This window comes from Bemisia tabaci, chromosome 10 (genome assembly GCF_918797505.1).
Source record: "Bemisia tabaci chromosome 10, PGI_BMITA_v3".
NCBI lineage: Eukaryota > Metazoa > Arthropoda > Insecta > Hemiptera > Aleyrodidae > Bemisia > Bemisia tabaci.
The window spans coordinates 11,179,952-11,200,879 of NC_092802.1; the positions used below are offsets into that span (position 1 = coordinate 11,179,952).

The 20,928-nt window shown below is 36.6% G+C and overlaps 4 protein-coding genes across 4 annotated transcripts in view; 3 read left to right on the plus strand and 1 right to left on the minus strand.

Moving 5' to 3' along the window:
- Positions 1–3,232, plus strand: part of LOC109044680 (uncharacterized) — a 36,699-nt gene extending 33,467 nt beyond the window's left edge. The window contains 3 exon segments of the mRNA XM_072305315.1: positions 87–165; positions 1,711–1,911; positions 2,751–3,232. Coding sequence (XP_072161416.1) covers positions 87–165; positions 1,711–1,911; positions 2,751–2,858 — 388 coding nt within the window. The 3' untranslated portion in view covers positions 2,859–3,232.
- A 4,457-nt stretch (positions 3,233–7,689) lies between these two features.
- On the plus strand, positions 7,690–10,129 carry LOC109044682 (acyl-coenzyme A diphosphatase NUDT19). Its single transcript, XM_019062505.2, has 3 exons — positions 7,690–8,510; positions 9,198–9,405; positions 9,876–10,129. Exons 1-3 carry the CDS (start codon positions 7,863–7,865, stop codon positions 10,106–10,108), a joined length of 1,089 nt encoding a protein of 362 aa, XP_018918050.2. The 5' UTR covers positions 7,690–7,862; the 3' UTR covers positions 10,109–10,129.
- A 258-nt stretch (positions 10,130–10,387) lies between these two features.
- Positions 10,388–17,078, minus strand: Nup44A (nuclear pore complex protein Nup44A). The gene is made up of 6 exons (XM_019062504.2): positions 16,852–17,078; positions 15,954–16,110; positions 15,465–15,726; positions 13,926–14,159; positions 12,492–12,640; positions 10,388–11,232 (listed from the first exon to the last, which is right to left on the minus strand). Exons 1-6 carry the CDS (start codon positions 16,960–16,962, stop codon positions 11,057–11,059), a joined length of 1,089 nt encoding a protein of 362 aa, XP_018918049.2. The 5' UTR covers positions 16,963–17,078; the 3' UTR covers positions 10,388–11,056.
- Positions 17,079–17,334: 256 nt separating this feature from the next.
- On the plus strand, positions 17,335–20,156 carry Prosbeta4 (Proteasome beta4 subunit). The gene is made up of 4 exons (XM_019062507.2): positions 17,335–17,558; positions 17,897–18,090; positions 18,860–19,022; positions 19,836–20,156. Exons 1-4 carry the CDS (start codon positions 17,468–17,470, stop codon positions 20,015–20,017), a joined length of 630 nt encoding a protein of 209 aa, XP_018918052.1. The 5' UTR covers positions 17,335–17,467; the 3' UTR covers positions 20,018–20,156.
- The last annotated feature ends 772 nt before the right edge of the window (positions 20,157–20,928 follow it).

Sequence of the window (20,928 nt, forward strand, 5' to 3'; positions counted from 1 at the left end):
GAAGCTTAGAATGTGCTTGACAAGTCTACCTAGGAAAATATTGGCATATTTTTTATTCAGAGATACTATTGGATTTCTATTTTCAGAATGAGACCCGTCGTTATTGGAAACGGACGGTGCATGACGCAAGACACAGTCATTTGTGGATACAACATACCCAAAGGTGTAAGTACTGGAAATAAAAATACAAAGTACGTAATGATTTAATGTTTATCGATCCTTTTCCATTGGTTTAAATGGTGGATCGATCGATATATCGCGAAGCACGCCACGCCGCGCCACTGGAGCCGAGGAAATCGGATTAACGAGCGAGACATCCAACGATGCATGAGGTGGAAAATGCCTGCGTTTTCTTCCAACTGGTTGGCTGTTTTACTTAATTACATTAGTCCAACATACTGATTAGCGAGACCGGAAACAGACACAGACTCACACACTCTCATCACTTACCGGAAACCACCTCTCCTTGGCAGTTGTCAAATTTCTCTTAAAAAATCGTTTTCCGGATGAAAGAACGTAATTCCATTCCAAGGTTGCAAAATTGACTTAAACAAACTCTTTCAAACTCTCTCTCAAACTCTTCAAACTCACCTTCTTGACTTTCAATCTTTCACAAAAATATGTACCTACCCGTGCAATTTTCTTCCAAAACTTTATGATTTTTCCATGAGATTAGAGGATAAATCAGTGAACTTTTCAGTTAGAAATTCCGAACATTCTCCCGGGAAAAATGCAATTTGCGGAACGAAATTTGGCAACGTTGAGATGTAGTTACGTTCTTTCGGGCGGAAAACAACGAACATTCTCATCTGAATGACGCGATTTACTGACAAAGAAATAATTGGTTGGGTGTCTGCCGTGCTGAGAAATAAAACCTTTTGAAGTTTTAATGTTGCCAAAATCTCCTGGTTGCTTGATAAGGAGTGTCGACAAAAAAACGCCTTCATTATGAAAATATACTTCCTAGCATGGCCGTGAGGGCCAAATAGTTGCATCCTGTAAAAACCCTATCAAAACAGTTTGGCAGCATGTAGATTGGCAAAGTAATGCGGTTGCTTTGAATTATTAGATCGCATTCAGCAAAAAGGAACCAGCGCAAATACAGTTTTATAAGAATGTTGCTTTTTCATAATTATCTAAAAAATCTCCCAGAATAGGAAATGGTTTCGGCTTCCCATCAACAGATGGAAACATTTTAAAGGAAAATAATTGTGTACATTTAAATACAGTGCATTTCTTAAGTACATAACTGTAACTTGGTCATTTTTTTACTTAAAAAGCTCGGATTTGTCTTGTTTTATCGGTAATTGACCGGTCTTTAAGACTAAACAAACCGCATTTTGATGATATCTACTACCGTTCGTCCAAAAAAAAAAAAAAAAAAAAAAAAAAAAAAAAACGTGCAGTACTTTTGGGACAACCTATGTACTTGAAGAGAGAAGAAGTTGGACAATTTTGAAAACACTAGAATCGCGTTGGTTCTTTTTTTTCTAAATGCGATCCAATTCGTTGATGGAGACTGACAACGCGCAAAAAACGCCTTCATTGTGAAAAGATACTTCCTGTCACGGCTTCAGAGGCCGAATAGTTGCATCACTCAAAAACCCAGCCAACAATCAGCGTGTTGATTGGTGAGGAAGGCGGTTGCATTTTCTGTAGAGATACGACGGTACAGCTATACATTTTTCATGATAATATTTGTGTTATCAGGTCCAAGTGGTGTTCCAGCATTACGTCATCAGTAACAGCGATCGATACTTCTCCGAGCCGGAAAAATTCCTGCCGGAAAGATGGCTGAAGAGTAGCAAAGAGAACCACCATCCGTTCGCAGCTCTGCCGTTTGGCTATGGACGGAGAATGTGTCTCGGTCGACGATTTGCCGACCTGGAAATTCAAACTATAATCACAAAGGTACCTTTAGTTTTATACAATAATTAGACGAAAACCCATGGTGAAACTGTAGAAACGCGTATCTAGATTTGCGCGGCGTTGCCAACTTCCTTCTATAATTTGTTATTTACATAGAAAACTTTTTTTTGGAACATATTTACAACATTTTTAATTAGTGATAGAAATAAAAACATAATTTGTTTTCTACGTAGAAAACCTTTTTTTGAACATATTTAACAACATCTTTGGAACAATTTTTTAATTTTTCTTCTCTTCATAAAGAATATTCTTTAGAAATATCAAACCATGGTGCTGCTTCGGTCTCCTTTTAAAAAAATAAATTAGGAGTGGAGATTTGGAAACACCGCAATCGAGATACGTGTTTTTGCAATTTCACCGTCGAAATGTTATTTCTAGAGAGTGCAGGTTGGAGGCAGCGAAAGTCAAAATTCTTCACTAATAGCAACGAATAAAAAAAAACCGCTTAACTTTCAAAGAGAAAATTCTTGCAAAAACAGTTAAAATTATGTTTTAGGGAACCTCTTTTGGGGTATTTTTTAAAGTAAAATTTACAAGAGGTAAAATTTAACTAAAGAAAGTGATAGAACACACTAAAAAGATCTTCCTCCTGTAATTTTCGACACTTAAAGTGCTTGAAAAAATCAATAAACTCCTAAAACTCCTTTTTTCTTTAAAAAAAAAATTATTTCACATACGTTTAAGAAAATAACGTAAATTTTATAATGATGAGCATTAGAAAAGTAACAATTCTTTTTCCTTCGAGTGTGTGGATTAATCTTGCAATGAACTTCTATTTTTGCTACGAGATGTCCTAAAACGTGACTTTTTGCTGATTCCAGATGATCCAAGCTTTCAAAATCGAGTACCACCATGAGGAATTGGAGTACAGGATACATCCTATGTATATGCCCGATGGACCACTTCGATTTAAATGTATCGATCGATAGGCGATGGTCGATTGATCGATGATTGTGGGAGTTCGCGTGAAGAGGCTATAACCTGCAGCCATTCGATCGAATCGAACATTTCGCTGGAAAAGGCCGAGAGCTGTGAACGATGTAACGATGTATACTTCGCGGTATCCGTGAAAATTGAAGGCGCATTTGCTGAATTCCAATTACCGTTTTTCCCGTAATATAGTAATTGAATTGCCTAATTAGTTTAATTTTTACCTGTTACCCTCTATTGATGTTTCACGCTACAGAAATTGGAGAGCTTACGGTTGTGTCCCGAAGATCCATTCCCATCCGTCCGAAATATTGCAGAACTTTTTACACTGTTTTATTTGTAAATTAAAATAAAATTTATCTTTTATACCGTTGTGAATGCCTATGGTTGTTACGTCTCGATGTTTGTTTATGATTCTTTTTTTTCCTCTGAAGGTGACTATATGAGTGGTAAAATTAAAGAAAATGGATGATCCTCCAACCTCAGATGAGAATTCCGAGGTAAATACCTAAGGTTGGCGTGTTTTGTGGTTACCTTCCAGAGGGAGAAAAGAATCGCCCCTTTCCACTCATTAAAAAATCTTCATATAATTTACGTTACCAAAAATTTCACAAAGATATTTCGGTCCGTTTACTTTGAAGGGAAAAAAAATTAAAATATGCAGATCAGATATTTTGAAACGTTACAAATGTTGCAATAAAGATCCGTATTTTTTAAGTTCAGCCATCGATATATCCGCGGAAAAGGCTGCTTCCTCAAAGAAATTTGGGAACAAATTGGACTGCATTTTGCAATTTGGAACTATAAATTCCGGCCCGGTTTCAAAACAACGTATGTGCCATTAGTTTCCCTAGGCACATAAGTGTTTTTCCAGAGGAGCCAAAATTTATAGTACCAAATTGCAAAATGCAGTCCAATTTGTAATCTTCCGTCGCATTTCTAAGGCGCAATGATACAACTATTTGAACTCTCCGGAATGCGTGAAGTATCACGCCGCATTTGAAGGCGTTATCAAAACAGCCAAGTTCCGATACCCGGATTATCGTTTTGCATAGTTCATATTCTTTTGTTATATTCCGTACCACTTGCTTATTTTTAATCCTCGTATAAAAACCTTCCATTTGCTAAATACAATTCTAGCTGGAGCGCACTTCAGCTATGCATTCACGACTGCAAAAATGTCAAAGGAAATCGACAAGCCCAGCGTGCATGGGGGCCGGGACTATTCCCATTTTAATCTTCCGTTACATTCTTACGGCGCAATGATACAACTATTTGAACTCTCCGGAATGCGTGAGGTATCACGTCGCATTTGAAGGCGTTTTCAAAACAGCAAAGTTCCGATATCCGGATAATCGTCTTTCATAGTTCATATTATTTTTTTTCATTTCTAACCACTTGTTTATTTATAATCATTCTATAAAAATTACCCACTTGCTATATACAATTCTAGCTGAAGCGCACTTAAGCTATGCATTCATGGTAGCAAAAATGTTACCGGAAATCGAAAAGGCCAGCGTGCATGAAGGCAATTTCAATTGTAATCTTCCGTCGCATTTCTAAGGCGCAATGATACAACTATTTGAACTCTCCGGAATGCGTAAGGTATTACGCCGCATTTGAAGGCGTTTTCAAAACAGCCAAGTTCCGATACCCGGATTATCGTTTTGCAAAGTTAATATTATTATGTTTTCTTTCCTACCATTTGTTTGTTTTCAATCTTCCTATAAAAACTACTCATTTGCTGAATACACATCTGGCTGGAGCGCACTTAAGATATGCATTCACGACTGCAAAATTGTCAAAGGAAATCGACAAGGCCAGCGTGCATGAAGGCTATTTCAATAAATTATAGTGTGTTTTAGGAAGAAAATGCACTATTTTTAATTTTATATAACATTGATTTACTGCTAATTGTACGAGAAAACCAGAACTGTAGGTTCAGAATTGTCAGGTTTGAATTCGATTTCACTCAAGTCTTAACGTGAGCTCTGACTTGGAGTCAACAAGACACAAATCCTTGAATACTTAAATGTTTATTCTTTCTTTTCTCGGATGAGATATTCTGGCTCATGTTGAATTTTGAAAGCAAAATGTCTCGACACATACCGACGGTGAAACTTCCAAACCAAGTATCTCTGTTTGCGACGTTGCAGACTCCCAGCCATATTTTGTTTTTTAGATGGAAAAGTACCCAACATCAATTCTTTAAAACTTCCATGATTTTTCCTCTCCATGCGAAAAAAATTATGTCAAAACTTCAAGGAATGATGTTGATACGTTCTCCTTTAAAAAAATGAAATGAGGGCGGAGATTTTTAAACGCCGCAAACGAGATACGTCGTTTGGGAGTTTCACCGTCGATACGTAAACTCAACAGGGTGTCCCTCACAGCCCTGGTAAAAATTGGCAGTAGAATCTGTGTTCCAAAATACCATAGACCTAAGGCCGGCTGTAAGATTTCCAATAGCTTCTATAGCCGGCTACACAATTTTTTATAGCCTTTTATAGTCGATGGCGATTAAGTAACTCACAGCCAGGCGATAAAGTGTATGCTAAACGTCACTAATTACGGATGCTAGGACTTAGTGAGTTTTTGGACCACTGCTCTCTTTTTGGGCCGTAGCATCTTGATTTATTTTGCGAGGAAAGCTCCGTATTTTTGAAGGATGCCTGCCATTCCTAATATATTAGAGCGCCTTCAGTTTCGTATGATAGTGCAACACCTCTGGTGTGAAATAGTTATTTCAAGCGCCGTGGCACGCTGCGGTGCGGCAGGCGGGCAGCCAGCGCGAAACGCGCATTGGCGCCTACAAACCTAAAGGGATACTTCACGCGTTGCGCAATGCGTGAAGTATCCCTGTTAGGTTTGTAGGCGCCAGTGCGTCGCCGCTCCGCTTCGTGTTAGGCTCTAATATTTAATCTGGCGGAGTCAGCGTTATTCGACTCATGATTTTGAAATGCTTGCACACCCTGTATGGATTATTCTCGTTTTAGTTGTTGTAAAAAAATATGTATTAAGGAAAATATAACGTGTGCTTTGTAAATATTAAAGGTAGTTCCGTATCAAACTTAATGATTTCCAAAGCACACGAATTTCTACACAATTTCTTATAGCCTTTTATAATCGATGGCGAAAAAGCAACAGCCAGGCGATGAAGTGTAAAGCTCGACGATAGGAACTATAGCCCGGCTGCATAATTTTCTATCGCTTCGTATAGCCCGGCCGTATGATTTTCTCCGCATTCTACAGCCAGCTATATCTGTAGCCTTCTTTAGCCGGCTATAAGAATTCCTATGGTATTTTGAAACGCAGATCTTATCGCCAATTTTTACCAGGGGTGTGAGTTCTAGATTGTTTCAAGACAATATTTTTCATTAATATTTTTCAAGAAAAATATTTGTGCGATGGGAGACGAAAGATGCGACGGCAAGACACTTCTTATCTCCTTGCTTTGTCGATAATGACTGATTTTCATTGAGGCATCATTTGAATACTATTGCTTGCGATGTACCCTGGAAAAAAAAGTAGCTTGAATCTAGAATTTCGACTCTTAAAATCCGATTGAATCAAGAGTACTTTTTCTTGTCAATGTTTTTAGAGTCTGGACTCTAAATCCAAGTGACTTTTTTTTCCAGTGTATGTTTTCTTGCTCTTTTCCGTACCTAAGTAAAAAAACATGCGAGATGTGTAAATTACTCGAAAGTTTCGAACGGGAAGTAAGTAATGCTAGCGAAGCCTCCTAATGATAAAAAGTAAAATAGGTATGAGCCCGGAGACGTTAAAAATCTTAGTTCACAAAGCCGGCACTTGTTACGGAGCATTCTTGAGAGGTTGGGTTTCGCAATGGTCAAAGATATTTCACTAGAACATCCCTTCCACCTTTAAATCGGAGTTTAGTGACAACTTTTGAAATGAGAGCATCTCACGTCGATTTATTCTAATCTTTGGAAAAAATCGCTGTGCGTAACGCATGACCCCCCCCCCCCTCCTTCCTCCCGTAACGCACCCGTAAAGCAGACTTAGACCTCCCCCTCCCACCCTTAAATTGGAGTTTAACGATGAATAACGACATTTTATAAGAAGAATAAGCGTCTTGCGTGTCGATTTGTCACCTTGAATTTTGGAAACATCGCTGGACGTAACGCGAGACCTTGTGTTGGGGTCCCTTCTTCCACCCGTGACGCACCCGTAAAAAGCAAACTAGACCCCCTGACCGCTCCCCCCCCCTCCTCCTATTGAGAGTTACGTATTTTATGATAGGTCCCAAAGTATAAAGAACGCGATTGACTGCGTCTCTTGCTTACGAAATCGACGTGTTGTGGTGCAATATTAATAAAAAGATTACCAGAGGAGGGGGGGGGCAATAGGGGGGACGGGGGACTTATGATGTACTCGTGATACTCCGCGCCGTACGTCCACGTCAAGTCTTGTTTGCCTTGTCGGCTGACGCGCATTGAAATGCATTCCGTGCATGCAACAGCGCTTTCGTCATCCACGGAGCACTGCGATCACGTGACAACGCGACCTAACCTCAAACAGCTGACCGCACTCACCTGACTAAAAGTGTTTCATCATATTCCCTGTGTTTACCCTTTCCGGGTTCCTTGCTTTTGTCATGGTTGGTGGATTAATTTATAAAATTCTGTGCTAATACCGAAAAGCTTTGTGATAGAAAATATCAGTGTACATTATTTAATTAAATTGTTAAGAAACAGCGAAAAAAAAATATACTTCATCTGAGGCCAAACCAATCTTAAAAATCACGAATCAAAAATCTAACTCAAATTCAATGGGAAGCTCTGGCAAGCAGGGTAATAATATAGCTTTAATTCCACTATTATTTTTGATTCTGATGATATTCAATCTGCCCCTAATTTCATTTATAAGATACTTATAATTAGTACGTGGACCTGTCATTCCCAAATTTGACTCCGTTTTTATTGGGGTGCATCATCGAAAGAGCAGCTTGACAGCACTAACATTACTCAGAATTTACAATAATGAAACGTGTGTGGAAAGAGGCATCATCGGTCATTATTGCAGCAAAACCAAAATCCTTCCTCCGCAGCAGAATGAGTCGAGATTGTAGCCTTTCCGTCCTTGCACTTAAACGCCACAGTGACAGTTCTGTTCTTCCGAATTTCTATGTATTTCCTGGAGGTCATACCCATCATTCAGACTCGAGTGAAGAGTGGCGAAGAGTTTTTTCACAATCAACATGCGAAGCCTCCCGAAATTGTTTTGAAACTCTCAACGCTAATGTGACCCTTCCGATTTTCAAGAGCAATAATGAGATTGGCATACCAAAAGCAATATCTTTGCGGATTGCAGCAATTAGGGAGACATTTGAGGAGTGTGGCATTTTACTTTGTAAACGGTTTGAAGAAAAGAAGCAAGATATTGACAAACACTTGGAGATTGAATCGATAGCTCAGTGGAGACAACAAGTAATTGCAGACGCAAGTAATTTTATAAAGTTGTGTGTAGAGAATAAATGTTATCCGAACGTCACAGCTCTCAGTTTGTGGAGCAATTGGAAGACCCCAGTAAATATTCCTGCCAAGAAATTTGATGTTGCCTTTTTTCTAGTTGTTTTAGAGGACTGTTACAGGGCCATTCCTGACTCGATAGAAATCGAAGAAATTGGAGTAAGTTACCTAATTGTATAAATTGCTCACTTCTTATGATCCTGACTTTTTTAGTCTGAGGAGATAAAGTTATATAGTTATTTCATAAATTGATCCTTACTCCCTCTAATTTTCACTTTTCTGGGTCTGTCGGTGTAAGTTTAATTTCCTAAAATTTCCACTTCTTACAATCGGGACTTTCTTGTATCTGTGTTCACTGAGCAGTAAGATAGTGTAAAAAGCTACATTTACATTTTCATAATCATCAGTGACCATTTTCATATTGAATTGAGCTCTGCACCTTACTTCCTTAGCACGGGTGGAACTAAGAAGGAACCTCTTGAGAGATTTTTGAGACACTTGATTTTTCTTCAAACATGTGAGATACTTGGGTGCCTTTTTAGTCTGAGGTGCTAGCCCAAGTATATTTCAAACATTTTTTACGACCAAATTGAAATTATTAAATAAAATTCTTTAAAATATGTCAGAACGAAATTTTGGCTCATAGTTTACTGCTTATCCCTTGCAAAATGTTACAATGAAATAAAAGCTTAAGTGCTCTGTGGAGAGGGAGACTGTCAAAAAAGTATACAGGTCACTGTAAATACCTTTCTTATTTCAGTAATTTCCCTAAAATGGAGTTAATATGTCTCTACAACAGTTACCGATTCCAACTTAATAAAAATATTTATTTTTCCTCTTTTCCAGTGGTATCCTCCAGAAGACTTGCTCAACAAAAGTGACCAAGGTGAAATCTCTCTGTCACACCCGCAGTTCTACGAGTTATCTCGATTGTTGCATTTCAAAGATGTCTCGGAGCTCTCAAAGTTTGCCAAGCAGCGTAATAAGTCTGACTGTGAGCTCTTTTTCCCAATTATGTGCTTTTTAGACGATCAAATGGTTTCAATTTTACCAGGTCAGTATCTATTATCTAAGCTATCCCAGCGCGAGGTACAAACAAGTAATTTTATTCTGCACATAAATTTTGTTTCATACTTTGTACTTGGCTCTGCAAAATTAGAATTGTAAACAAATTTATGCTCCAATTTTTTTTTCCAATTTCCTGGAATTACATAGAGACGTCTCACAAAAAGTTTTTGAATTCTTTGAGCTACAGAAAAGTTTGCATCGTGGTACCTAGTGTAGCTGTTTTTTTAGTGTTTTCAGGAGGCAAATATTTCTTTTTCTTTTTTCTTTTCTAATGAGCACTTTTATGGACAACAAAAAACATCAGAAGCAGGCTGTCAAGTTGTTTCAGTTAGTTAATTGTGCAATTTTACCACACAAGATTTTCTAAAGTCACAACCTTAAAGTATGTTAACATCCTCCAATGTTAATATCAACGTATCTATTCTTGATGAAAATAATCAAATTTTTTGTACACAGGTGATGAATTGTACCCAGAAAATGGAATCGAATTTACCCTTGAAGATGCCGAGCTAAAAGAAAAGTTAAACCAAAGTCAAAAATGCCATCGATTGTTGATATCTAACGTGGAGCCCAGTGGTCCCTTGGAACACAAGAGCTTAATTATTCAAAATGTTTCACCTAAATATGATCATATTCTACCATGTTCTTCTCATCACATAACCAAGGCTAAACCAAAAAATAAATTATGATTTATAAAAAGTGCAAATAAATTTATGTTGAGTAATTTTTAACCCTGCTTTCCAAGAAAGGTCTCTTACTAATTTGATCACAGTATGCATTTGATAGCAGGATTTATATTTGTGATAGAAAAGAGCTGATAATAGCAGTCCCCAATCAAGCTATCAAAATCTTAATTCGATGGAGCATTTCATGATACACATTGTTTGTCTGTTATCAGTCTCAGTTGAGGTCTGAAAGTTAAGCGGTGAATTCTACAAAATACCTGGTGGCACAAAAGTTTTCAGGTCTACTCTTAAAAAGCAGCTGTTTAATTCCAAATAAAAAATTACATTTAAATACATACCTAAAACTAGTTAAAACGGTTTAACACATTCAAATGCATTGCTCAAGATGCCAATGGCTCCTCCAAAAAAAAGGAAAAAAATGAGTGCAATAGGCTGATTTAATGACTACATAATTGCTCCGTAATACTGTTTCAGTGGTTAAAATGATGGTTCAAATGTAAACATACACAAAATCTGGTCTTATCCGTGCCACATAGGTAAAATGAGTCTAGGTGTTTCTTACAATTGAAATTTCTGGGGTTCAATGCGTCATTAATTAATTAACGACTTGTTAATGACACATTTTTAATGAAATATCACATTTAACTCATAGAATTTAGACATAAGGTTATAGTTGTTTGTTTTTTTTGAACCATCGCAAATCACTTATACAAAACATGATATTAATCGCACGTTGATGTGTCGAATATTGCCAGAGTGACGTGGCTACTAAATCAGTCTATAAAAACTAGATGCAACATAACTGAAGAAAGTTAAGTTTCATTCTCATTAAAGCATATGATTCATTGAAATGGTAAAAGAAAACCCCTCTAAGAAAACCTGGCAGTTCTGTTTTAAGACATCAGTCACATCTAGTTCTTAGCACTATGCATTTAACAATTTTACCAAATATCAATGCCACGGTACTTGGTTTGGATGACTGATAGATCCTAATTTGTAATATCTAGCTGATGATGATGAAGACAAGAGAGTTGGCTGAGCAATCGTTCCGGTTGTTGGCTCTGTTTGAGGTAACGTTCCATCTCCTTTTAGAACTGCCACACACTTCCAAACATTCATGTAATTTGCTGGAAAAAAAGAAACCAAAGTCTTACATACGAGTTGTACGGCACATCTTGTTGTCCCTTGCACTGAGGAACACATTTTGTGTGCTCTGTTTCCATGTTTCTACAAACATTTTATTTTTTCATGGAAAAACCATCACACAAATTTTTCTGAAAATTTTGTTCCTTTTTTCACAAAAATAAAGGAAAATCACTGGAAATTTCAGGCAAATTTTTAAGAGGGTTCTCCTATAAAAAAATAAAATGTTAGTAAGAAATACTGAAGCAGCGAAATCTACCTACCTACTTTGTATCAGAGGCAACAATTTTGTAAAATGCTAAAGAGCTAATACTAGGTGGAATTCTTAAACAAAAGTAAAGACAGCATTTCAATGCTACATCAGGAGATAAAATTAATGTTGAAAACATTTGCAAAAAAAGGGCCTTTCTTAAAACTAAATGAAACCTTATGCTTATATTTTTTTCACTTCTTGTTTTTACTATCAACTCAGACCCAAGTCCTGATAGCTCCTCAGAGCACATGCTATTTTCAAGATACAAAAAATTGGATTATTTTGAGATGATGTCATACGGACTCTTGATTACCTGCATTAATTGAATAGCCAAGTACCAAGGTGGTAAAATAGTGCTGGGTCCACACTGTTCTGCGGGGGAAAAACAAGGCCAAAAAGTTGAAAAATTTCAATTGGAGTCAAAAATTTTGAGCTCTAATGAGCGTCAGCACTAGACTGAAGGGAAAGAATGTTCAGCATATGAATAGGTCTAAAAAGACCCAAAACGTTATACATAGATCTCTCTGCATCATGTCAACTTAATATTCCAATGCAACTGTCTGAGCTGAAACCTCTCCCCTTCAATCTTGTACTGACACTCACTAGAGCTCAAAATTTTGGACTCAGATCCAAATTTTTGATCTTTTTGGCCTTGTTTTCCCACAAAATAGTGGGGACCCAGAACTATTTTACCACCTTGTTACATACAGTTCAGGCCACATTTTTAGGGTTTTCTTCTTGTTCAATAGGTAAGATATAGGTACATGGTCAAAAGCAGGCTTGGAAAATGACTGTGTCTTTTTTTGGAAATATACACTCTAAATAGATAAATCAACCTCTTTTTCATGGTCGGCAGGGAAGATTTTAAATATTGATATTTTACAACTGCTTCAGAAAATTATCAGGTTTTTATAACTGTAATTTTTTCATTTACCTAGTTACTACAATAGATTGAAAAGAGGTTGTCTGAATAATCTAAAAGAAAAATACCTTTCCAAAGTCTAACACAGCCATCATCTCCTGAGGATGCTAGGATTGTTCCAGTGACGTTCCAACTGACACGCCAAACAGTGCAATAATGGTCGTCAAAAACAGCGGCTGTTTGAATGTCAAATCTTTGTACTACTCCTCCACTTTCCCTGAAGGAAAAAAAAAAAAAGTGTTAGAAATTTTAATGCACACTTGGGAAAATTAAAGTGGAGTTTTTCTGAAAGGACGTCTAATTCTGATGTCTAATGGATGATTTTCAAGCATGGGCAACATGAGTTCCCATGACATCAGTCATGGATATTGATTAAGAGTGTCGGTTGCCAGGGTTAGGGAAGGAAAATTTCCTTGCACATTTTTGGGAAATAATACAAAAAGCCTTGAATTTCCCTCATATCCAATGCAACGAGGTACAGAGTACAAACAAATATTGGCTGAAAATGGTCATTATTTAAGCACACCACAACTTCATAAGAAGATGAAAAACACACACTGACTGAAAATGAGAAATTCTTGCAGCACACAAGACTGAAAAGTAAGACTTGAGTCACTTATTGGAAAAAAAAAGTAGAAATATCTTATTGAAGACAATTTAGAAAAGAAATACTGGAAAAGTCCGATAGCTTACCTATTGAGAACATTTTTGAATTAATTAAAAAGATACACAAATTTGTTAACAAAAGGTGGGAAAATTTCATCATTGTCTGAACGATTGGGCAGATTAAGAGCTTTTTACACAAGCAGAACATTCCAATTTTTCCCAAAAAGTAGGAAAGTTCTACAGATTCTTACATAGTGTCCCCCCAAAATTATAGACAATTTTGAAACTGAGGAGTGCAGAGACTTCTTGACTATTGCTATTAGTTGGCTGCGAAAATGGGAAGGCCTTAAAAAATGAGAAGGTTCCAGGCACTACTATGAAAATTAGTAAGAAAAAATGTCTGCAGGATGAAGGTGAAAAAACTCGTATTTGATGCAAATTAGCTGTAAAAATTGCATATTCCTGGGTAGGTAGTAAAAATTTTACATACAAAGGGGGGAAAAGGTTATCCCTTTGAAATTTGAGGATAAAGGGTTTTTCTTTTTAATGGGACCGTCAGCTGAAAAAACGCTGAGGCTAGGAACTTTTTGCATCCGTCATGAAACTTCCAAAATTGAAACTTCTGAAAAAAGTTCAGGATAAGATGATGAAATTAAAAAAGAACAATCTTAGCTGTCCTAATTGTACGCTGAATCTGGATCCTACTTTTTTACACAATTCCTGCACCTCTAAGTATGGGTTGCAACAACAGTCTTAGAACTCATCTTTTAAACTGAAATTATTCAGAACCACACTCCAAGTCATTGGTTCAGACATTGCTATTTCTTTAAAATCACCTTTAAGTTTCCTGGAATTTTAGGTTTCGTGTTAAATGCTACAAGTTAAGATTGACTTACTGCAATGGTTTCAATTTGAAAACTCTGACATTGTTGGTGGCTACAGCGAGGAGATGATAGGAACGACCAAGATTCGGTGCGAAACAAATGTCATGGACAGGATCCGTGATAGTAGATATTGATTCAGTTTTCGACCATCTTCTGGAGTTATCACTGTACTCGTAGATTAAGACTTTACTCCCTGTGCTAGGGTTCGGATCATCACTACCTACAGCTATCATTGGAGGATGTAACCTGGTAAAAAATAGATGAGTTAAGTATTATTTATAGAAAATTCACAAGAGAGGAAAAAACATAATGATTTACCTATCAAACTTCAATTCCAAGGGTTGTCTTATGATTTAGAAAATGAAATTTCTTGACAGATCTCCAATTTCTCTGCCACAATTGGGTGAAATTCCCTGACAATTGAAGGTATTCCAGATGATTTAAAAGACATAATCTAAAATAGTTTTCATGCAAAACCTGATATTCGAATTTTTAAACCGATTCTACAAAGCAAATAAGTATAGATGACTTATAATTTGTTCCCGAACACTTTTGTCAATTTCCCTGACATTTCCAGGTTTTTCCTGACTTTTCAAAGTTTCCTTACATTTCTCGGTATTTCCTGACCGTGACAATCCTGATGGTAGTGATTCAATTATCAATTCACTGGTGAAGATATCATCTGTTCAGATGGTTTTAAATGATTTTTGAAAACGATTTGATATACTATATATCATTTGATAATAGGTTTACAAATTTTAAAGTATTTTTAAAAAGTCTCCAATATTCACATCACTTTGTGGAACATGCACATCAGGTATTCCTACACATATTTTTACTGAGAAATTTTTTTTGAAAATACCTTTGAAAATTTGTCAAAAGTTAATATTATGTATTGTTTTAGTCTTAAAATTTATAATGTTCATCAATGGGGAGGTGCTTATGGAATTGCTTCAAAGTTTGCTGGGTCAAATTTTGTGTACAGATGTCTGACAAATTACAGCATGATATGAATATTAGAGACTTTGTTCGAAAAGTATTAAGAATTTATTAATTATACCAACTGATCGATTGACTATCAGACGGTTCTCACGGCTCCTGAAAATCCAACCTAATCCACTCAGATAATATTGGATATGTTTCTTGATTCCAAAAATTAGTTTAGAATTTTTTATTTTAATTTTACAGATCACTGGTGGTGCATGATCATAATATGTATTAGTTCGGTTCTCTATACATAAAGTTACTTTTTCCATGTAAATTGAAACAAGAAGAAATTGTTTTCAAAGGCAGATGTAAAAAACGCAAAGCGACATATCTTCATGGCTGTGTTTCAAAATTTCTGCAACTACTTTATTTTTTCACGGAGATAAAGCCAACTTTATAGCTTAAAATTTGTAAAAAATATTCTGCTCACAATGAAGAACAATTGAGGTAGTTTTCAAGAAATTACATTATCTAGTTTTCCTGAGAAAAAATGAAGCATAGCAGTAATTCTGCAAAATTGCAAACCGAGATGAAAGATCTTGCACTTGAGCAATGTTATGTTACCTGGAAAATGATGGATTCCAAGACAAACAGCTACAGGAGAGTTTACAGGAGATCTCATGTTGGAGTGTCCATTGACTAAGGTTCATTATGTCTGGCGCCTCGTAAATTCTTATGACACCATCTGATGAGCAAGTGACAAGGAGCAATCCCAAGGATTTTGGCCCAAATTTAACATCAGTGACCGATGTGCGAGAATCTACTAAATTAGAGCGTCGAACCCAGTGGCGCATTCCTTTTTCTCCAGGGTTTGAAACTTCTCCCACTGTAAAAGTAAAAAATGAGTTATTTTCCAAGAAAAAGATGCAGAAACTTGGTGTTTTTTGTTTTCAGCAATCAGTGCGTGATTTCCAAGTCTTGTCGTCTATATACTTATTGCTGTATGATGATGATGAATATTATGAATCTCAGATGAATGTTAAAGCAAAGTTGTTTCCACTATTTACAAAATTTTCAAATTATATCATTAATAAATGGAAAGAGGATACTTGCCTATCTCTTCCCAAATTGCAGCAGTGCGATCAAATGAACATGTTGCTAAGACTTGACCGAATTCAGGGTGAGCCCATGTGATTTTCCATACTGATCCACTGTGTGCTTTCCAGCTTGCAGATAAATTCCAGTCTCCATTTTCATCTTGGTCCCACACCTGCGGGTAGTTCAAAGCAAGAATTAGAAGGCATTGAGTATTTAAAAAAGTTGAGGATTACTTATCCGAGTCTAAAATGGCAATACTTACGAACATGCCGGGAGAGTTTTTTCGAACTCATCCTGAAAATTGCGGTGGTTTTCCGGAGGATCTTTGACAAAGTAATTCAGAAAGGTCGGAAGGCAAAACATAATTCAAACCCGTATCCTTCAGCTTCTTCGCTATCTTCAAGAATTATTATAATACTATTATCAAAGATAGAGCTCGCGCATCGTATGTTGAGACAAATGTCAAAGTATTGTTTATGTCACCATTCACCAGTGGTGCCACCTGACACATGTATTAACCTGTTGAGTGGTGCGAATTCAGAGCTAATCGGAGATTGACGTTTGTCTCAACATACGATGCGGGAGCTATATCAAACATAGACAGTCTGCTTACTTTTCCGAAAGTCAGCTTCCCCAGGGTACAAGATTTGGTACTTTTAACATCGTTGCATACATCCTGGAGTAGATTTTCTGCCTCCAATTGTCAGGGGTTTACAAGAGCTTGAACAATCAAATTCATTGATGATCGCAGAGTAAGTGTGTTCTCAGCGTGACTTCATTGACAATTTGAGGGACTGATAACTTTCAAGTTACTGAAGAGCTAAGTCTCATAGATGCATGATAGGAAAATCTCTGCGAAATTTTCAGGCAAATTTTCGGGTTGTTAACTCTGACATAAAAGAAAATCACTTACTTTGACGAATTGATCGCTAGAACATGTGGCCATTCGACGACCATAGAAGTCATACGCCACATCGTGTATCAAATCCTTATGCTCTGCATTAATACTGTGGGCTTCAAACATGATGAACACTAGTAAGAATATGAGCAAACACAAGAATCGTTATTAAAGTTAGATTAAATGATAAAATTCTTCGCGGCGGTACTTACTGCCGCCGGTTTGAAAACTGATTGAAACGACTTGTAAACAAAACAAACTGAGCTGATTCAACGGCAGAGCATTCCCTGTTGGTCACGGGGAATTCAGAGTGGTTAATTTTAAAATATAATTTTTTTTGATCTCCTAGGACTTAAGAACTTTGACTAATTCAATTTAAAATAAACAATTTCAATTTTTAAATGTACTTTTAAAACAAAATTGAAAAAGAGATTATTTAAATATTATCAAACATATTACGCTCCACGGTCAATTTTCCTGTTCCGTATTTGATCTTTGGAATTTGATAACAAACTAACCTCAATTTGCCGAAGTTGATAGCACGGGATGACTAGTAGTATTTTCAGTCATAAATTATTTTCATAGTTTATTTATTCATATTTTTTTAATTTCGTTTAAACTTTAGTGCACTATGGAGTGTCTAATCGGTGTTGCTTTCAAGGATTTTGTAGTTCTAGCTTCAGACAAAACGAATGCCTACAGTCTTTTTGTCGTGAAAGATGGTAAGTAGTAGTGTTTAGATTCCGCTCTGATTTTAATCACTTTTATCCTAATATCTGCTGCCGAGATTCTCTCAGTTATCATTTTACAATCAGAATGTGGTAGACACCAAGTAAATTATTGATCTGAAGTGACTTTTACTACCGCATTTCTCATAGAGGTGTATCAGTTCAATTTCCAAGACTCAGACGTAACACCGTTCTCTCTGCCTTTCATTCCGGCCTTGTACATTCATAGTCACCACAGGACAGGCTCATTGCAGGCACTTTGAGATCCTATTTTGTACTGTGTAATATAAGATGAAACTCTGATGCCACCTTTTCTTTTGCTTTGTTTGCAGATGAAGAAAAACTGTTCAAAATATCTGATAAGTTAGTCATGGCGATTGCTGGTGAAAGTGGTGACACTGTTCAGTTTGCTGAGTTCATATCTAAAAACATCCAACTGTATAAAATGCGCAATGGTTATTCTCTTTCTCCTAAAGCGGCTGCTGTTTACACAAGACGCAACCTCGCAGATTACTTGCGCAGTAGGGTAAGTCATTTACAAGTTATTTATTTCAGCCTCAAGATGTACCACTCATCTTTTGTACTGCAAAACTGTCGAGCAGGGGACAAAACTATCTACGAAGCCATGAGGTTTACCAATCTGCATACTATTTTGATTTGTTAGTGGAATATTTCTTACAGTAGCTCGAAATTAGTTTTTGGAACCTCTACTCTCCAGTCACCCTGACTGCTTTATTAAGTCTTTCCGTTTGACTTATGTTGCGCAAATATTTCATTCTTGGCAGTTATAATGGGAATGGATATACTTTAGTAGCATGAGCGTAAGCAAAAAGTCAAACCTGGCCATGATTGAAGCTAGACTCTACAAAGGTAGGTACAGCACTCAAGAGACGCAATGTGTAGCATCATGCAAGTCAATGATCAAGCGGACAATCAGTCTAGATGCCAACTTCCGATCTTTCAGTGCTGGGCTTCTTTGATTTCCTCTTGACAGGTTTCAAGTACTAGAACCCAGTTAGTGTACCTCTAGATGAAAGTCAAGTATTGTTCACGTCACTACTCATCAACAGTGCCCTCTGACTGCATGTATTAACCTCTCGAGTGGTGCAGATTCAGAGCCAATCAGAGATTGATATTTGTTTCAACATATTATGACCCTGTTCTAACTGCGGTCATTGGCACATTGCAAGTTGGAAGCATCATATAGGAAGAAAGTACACTGTTTCGAATTTCAATGTTTTCCATGTGTTAAAAATATTCCAGTGATGATTAATTTTACTTTTCTTTATTTCTAGACCCCTTACAATGTCAACATGCTGATTGGAGGATATTCAGAAGATGAAGGAGCCAAGCTATTCTTCATTGATTATTTGGCATCTCTTATGGACCTTCCATATGCTTGCCACGGTTATGGAGGTCTCATCACTGTCAGTATTTTGGATAGATATTACAGGGAAAGTAAGTACAGTTTTTTCTGAAATTTATCCTGAAAGTCGTCCATAGTCAATGATGCACTTACATTGATTAATTAGACCACCAAGCTAGGGTTAGAATAACGTCTAAGAGGCATGTATGCTCATCAAATTTTTCACAGATATTGTTGAATATATAAAAAACTTTTAAAAAATTGTATATTTATATAAAAAAAAACCAGATGAAAATTAGCTAAGTGCTCGATATGACAGGAGTGGACTTTGATTTTTTGTAAGCACACAAAAACGTAATTTCCCACAATAACATCTAGTTTCTTATGCCACAAACAGAGATTCAGGGTCTTGGCGTCCCATCATGATTATTTTAAAAATGAACCTTTTTGTTTCAAAATCAATTTACTGATTTCCTTCAATGAAGAAAGGAAAGCAGAACTGAAACTTGGAAAAACGTTTAAGTCAAGAAACAAAATCTCACTTGCTAAAGTCAAAATGTATAATTCTTGCCCAAGAAACCTGAAACATCAAAATGCATGATTTAGGTTGATTCCCCTGTGATGTTTTAATGTTATGGCTCAAATGTAAATTTTAAGAGTGTTGCAAGCGAGTTTTTTCTTTTATCCCATTATTGTCTTTAGTTCTCACATTGGTTCTGATCACATGAATGAAGCTCTCTCCTCCATCAAAACTTTTCTCAGTATCATCAGAAAACTTGGCGAGGACACTTGGAAAATGAGAGACATGAGCCAGTGTTTTGATGTAATGCGATCAACAAAAGCTTTCCTACTTTACTAATTAGTAATAATGATGCATTTCACTATTTTTTATTTCTCTCTTCTAGATATGACTCAGGCTGAAGCATATGAATTAATTAAAATGTGTGTCCGCGAAATCCACAAGCGACTTGTTATCAATCTAGCCAATTTCAAAGTTCAAGTGATCAGCAAGGATGGAATCAAAGACCTGCCTGATATCACGATACAAAGCTTAGCGTCGGAACCACTGCCGCCAAAGAGCCCATAGTGCTCTCTCTCCTCCCACACTCTAATCTTAATTTTATTTTTTAATTAATAATTAATAATTTTTGTACATCATTTTTTTCTCCTTTTTTTTTACTACCAATCCATCCGCCGGTTGAAAATACATTATACCTGTTGGTAAATTGTTGTTTTTCTCAGTTCCTGACTCTTGAATATCAATCCCTCTCAATCCAATTCTAAGTTTTAATTAAGACAGCAGTTGTGACAAAGAACAAAATCGATCAATTGGAACTGCCTGAGCTCAAAATCAAAGCTATGTTGACTCATAAGTCAATCCACTTGGTTGCTTGGCTCGTATAACTGATACACATGTCAGTATTTTTACCAGCTCCGTAAACTCTTGATAGCTATCAATAAGGGTTTTTATAGCGCTACTTCTCTTTAGCTGCACCTTTCCTTTTGTCAACTGGAAACTGATGGGACACTCCTACTTAACTCTTTTTAAGCTTAGAACAAGGGCTCTGTATTTGATTCTTTTCATGAGGTACAAATGCAAAAAGATAAGTTACATTTTAAGCTTAAGGGTTTTTTTCATTCTGTCGGATGTCATGATTATTTTGACATACTTACTCTTGTTATTTTGGTCCGATCCCTTGTAACAAAGGATTGGACCAAAACAACAAAAGAAAGCAAGTTAAGATAAGTTACATTTCGCAGTACAGAACTGATTTCTTCAGGAGCACGAAAAGCATCTACATAATATTCTATGAAGAAGTTGCAAGGGTTGGCCAGGAGATGCAGTTTTTAAGGTGTTAATTAATGAGCCAAATGTATTTTGATTGAAAAGATCATCCTCAGAGGGCTATTGATGTTCCAAAGTTTGACCAATAACTATGAAGCATAAGTAGAGAAACGTACAGTAAGACTCCCGTCTGAGATGGCCCTGGAAATTTC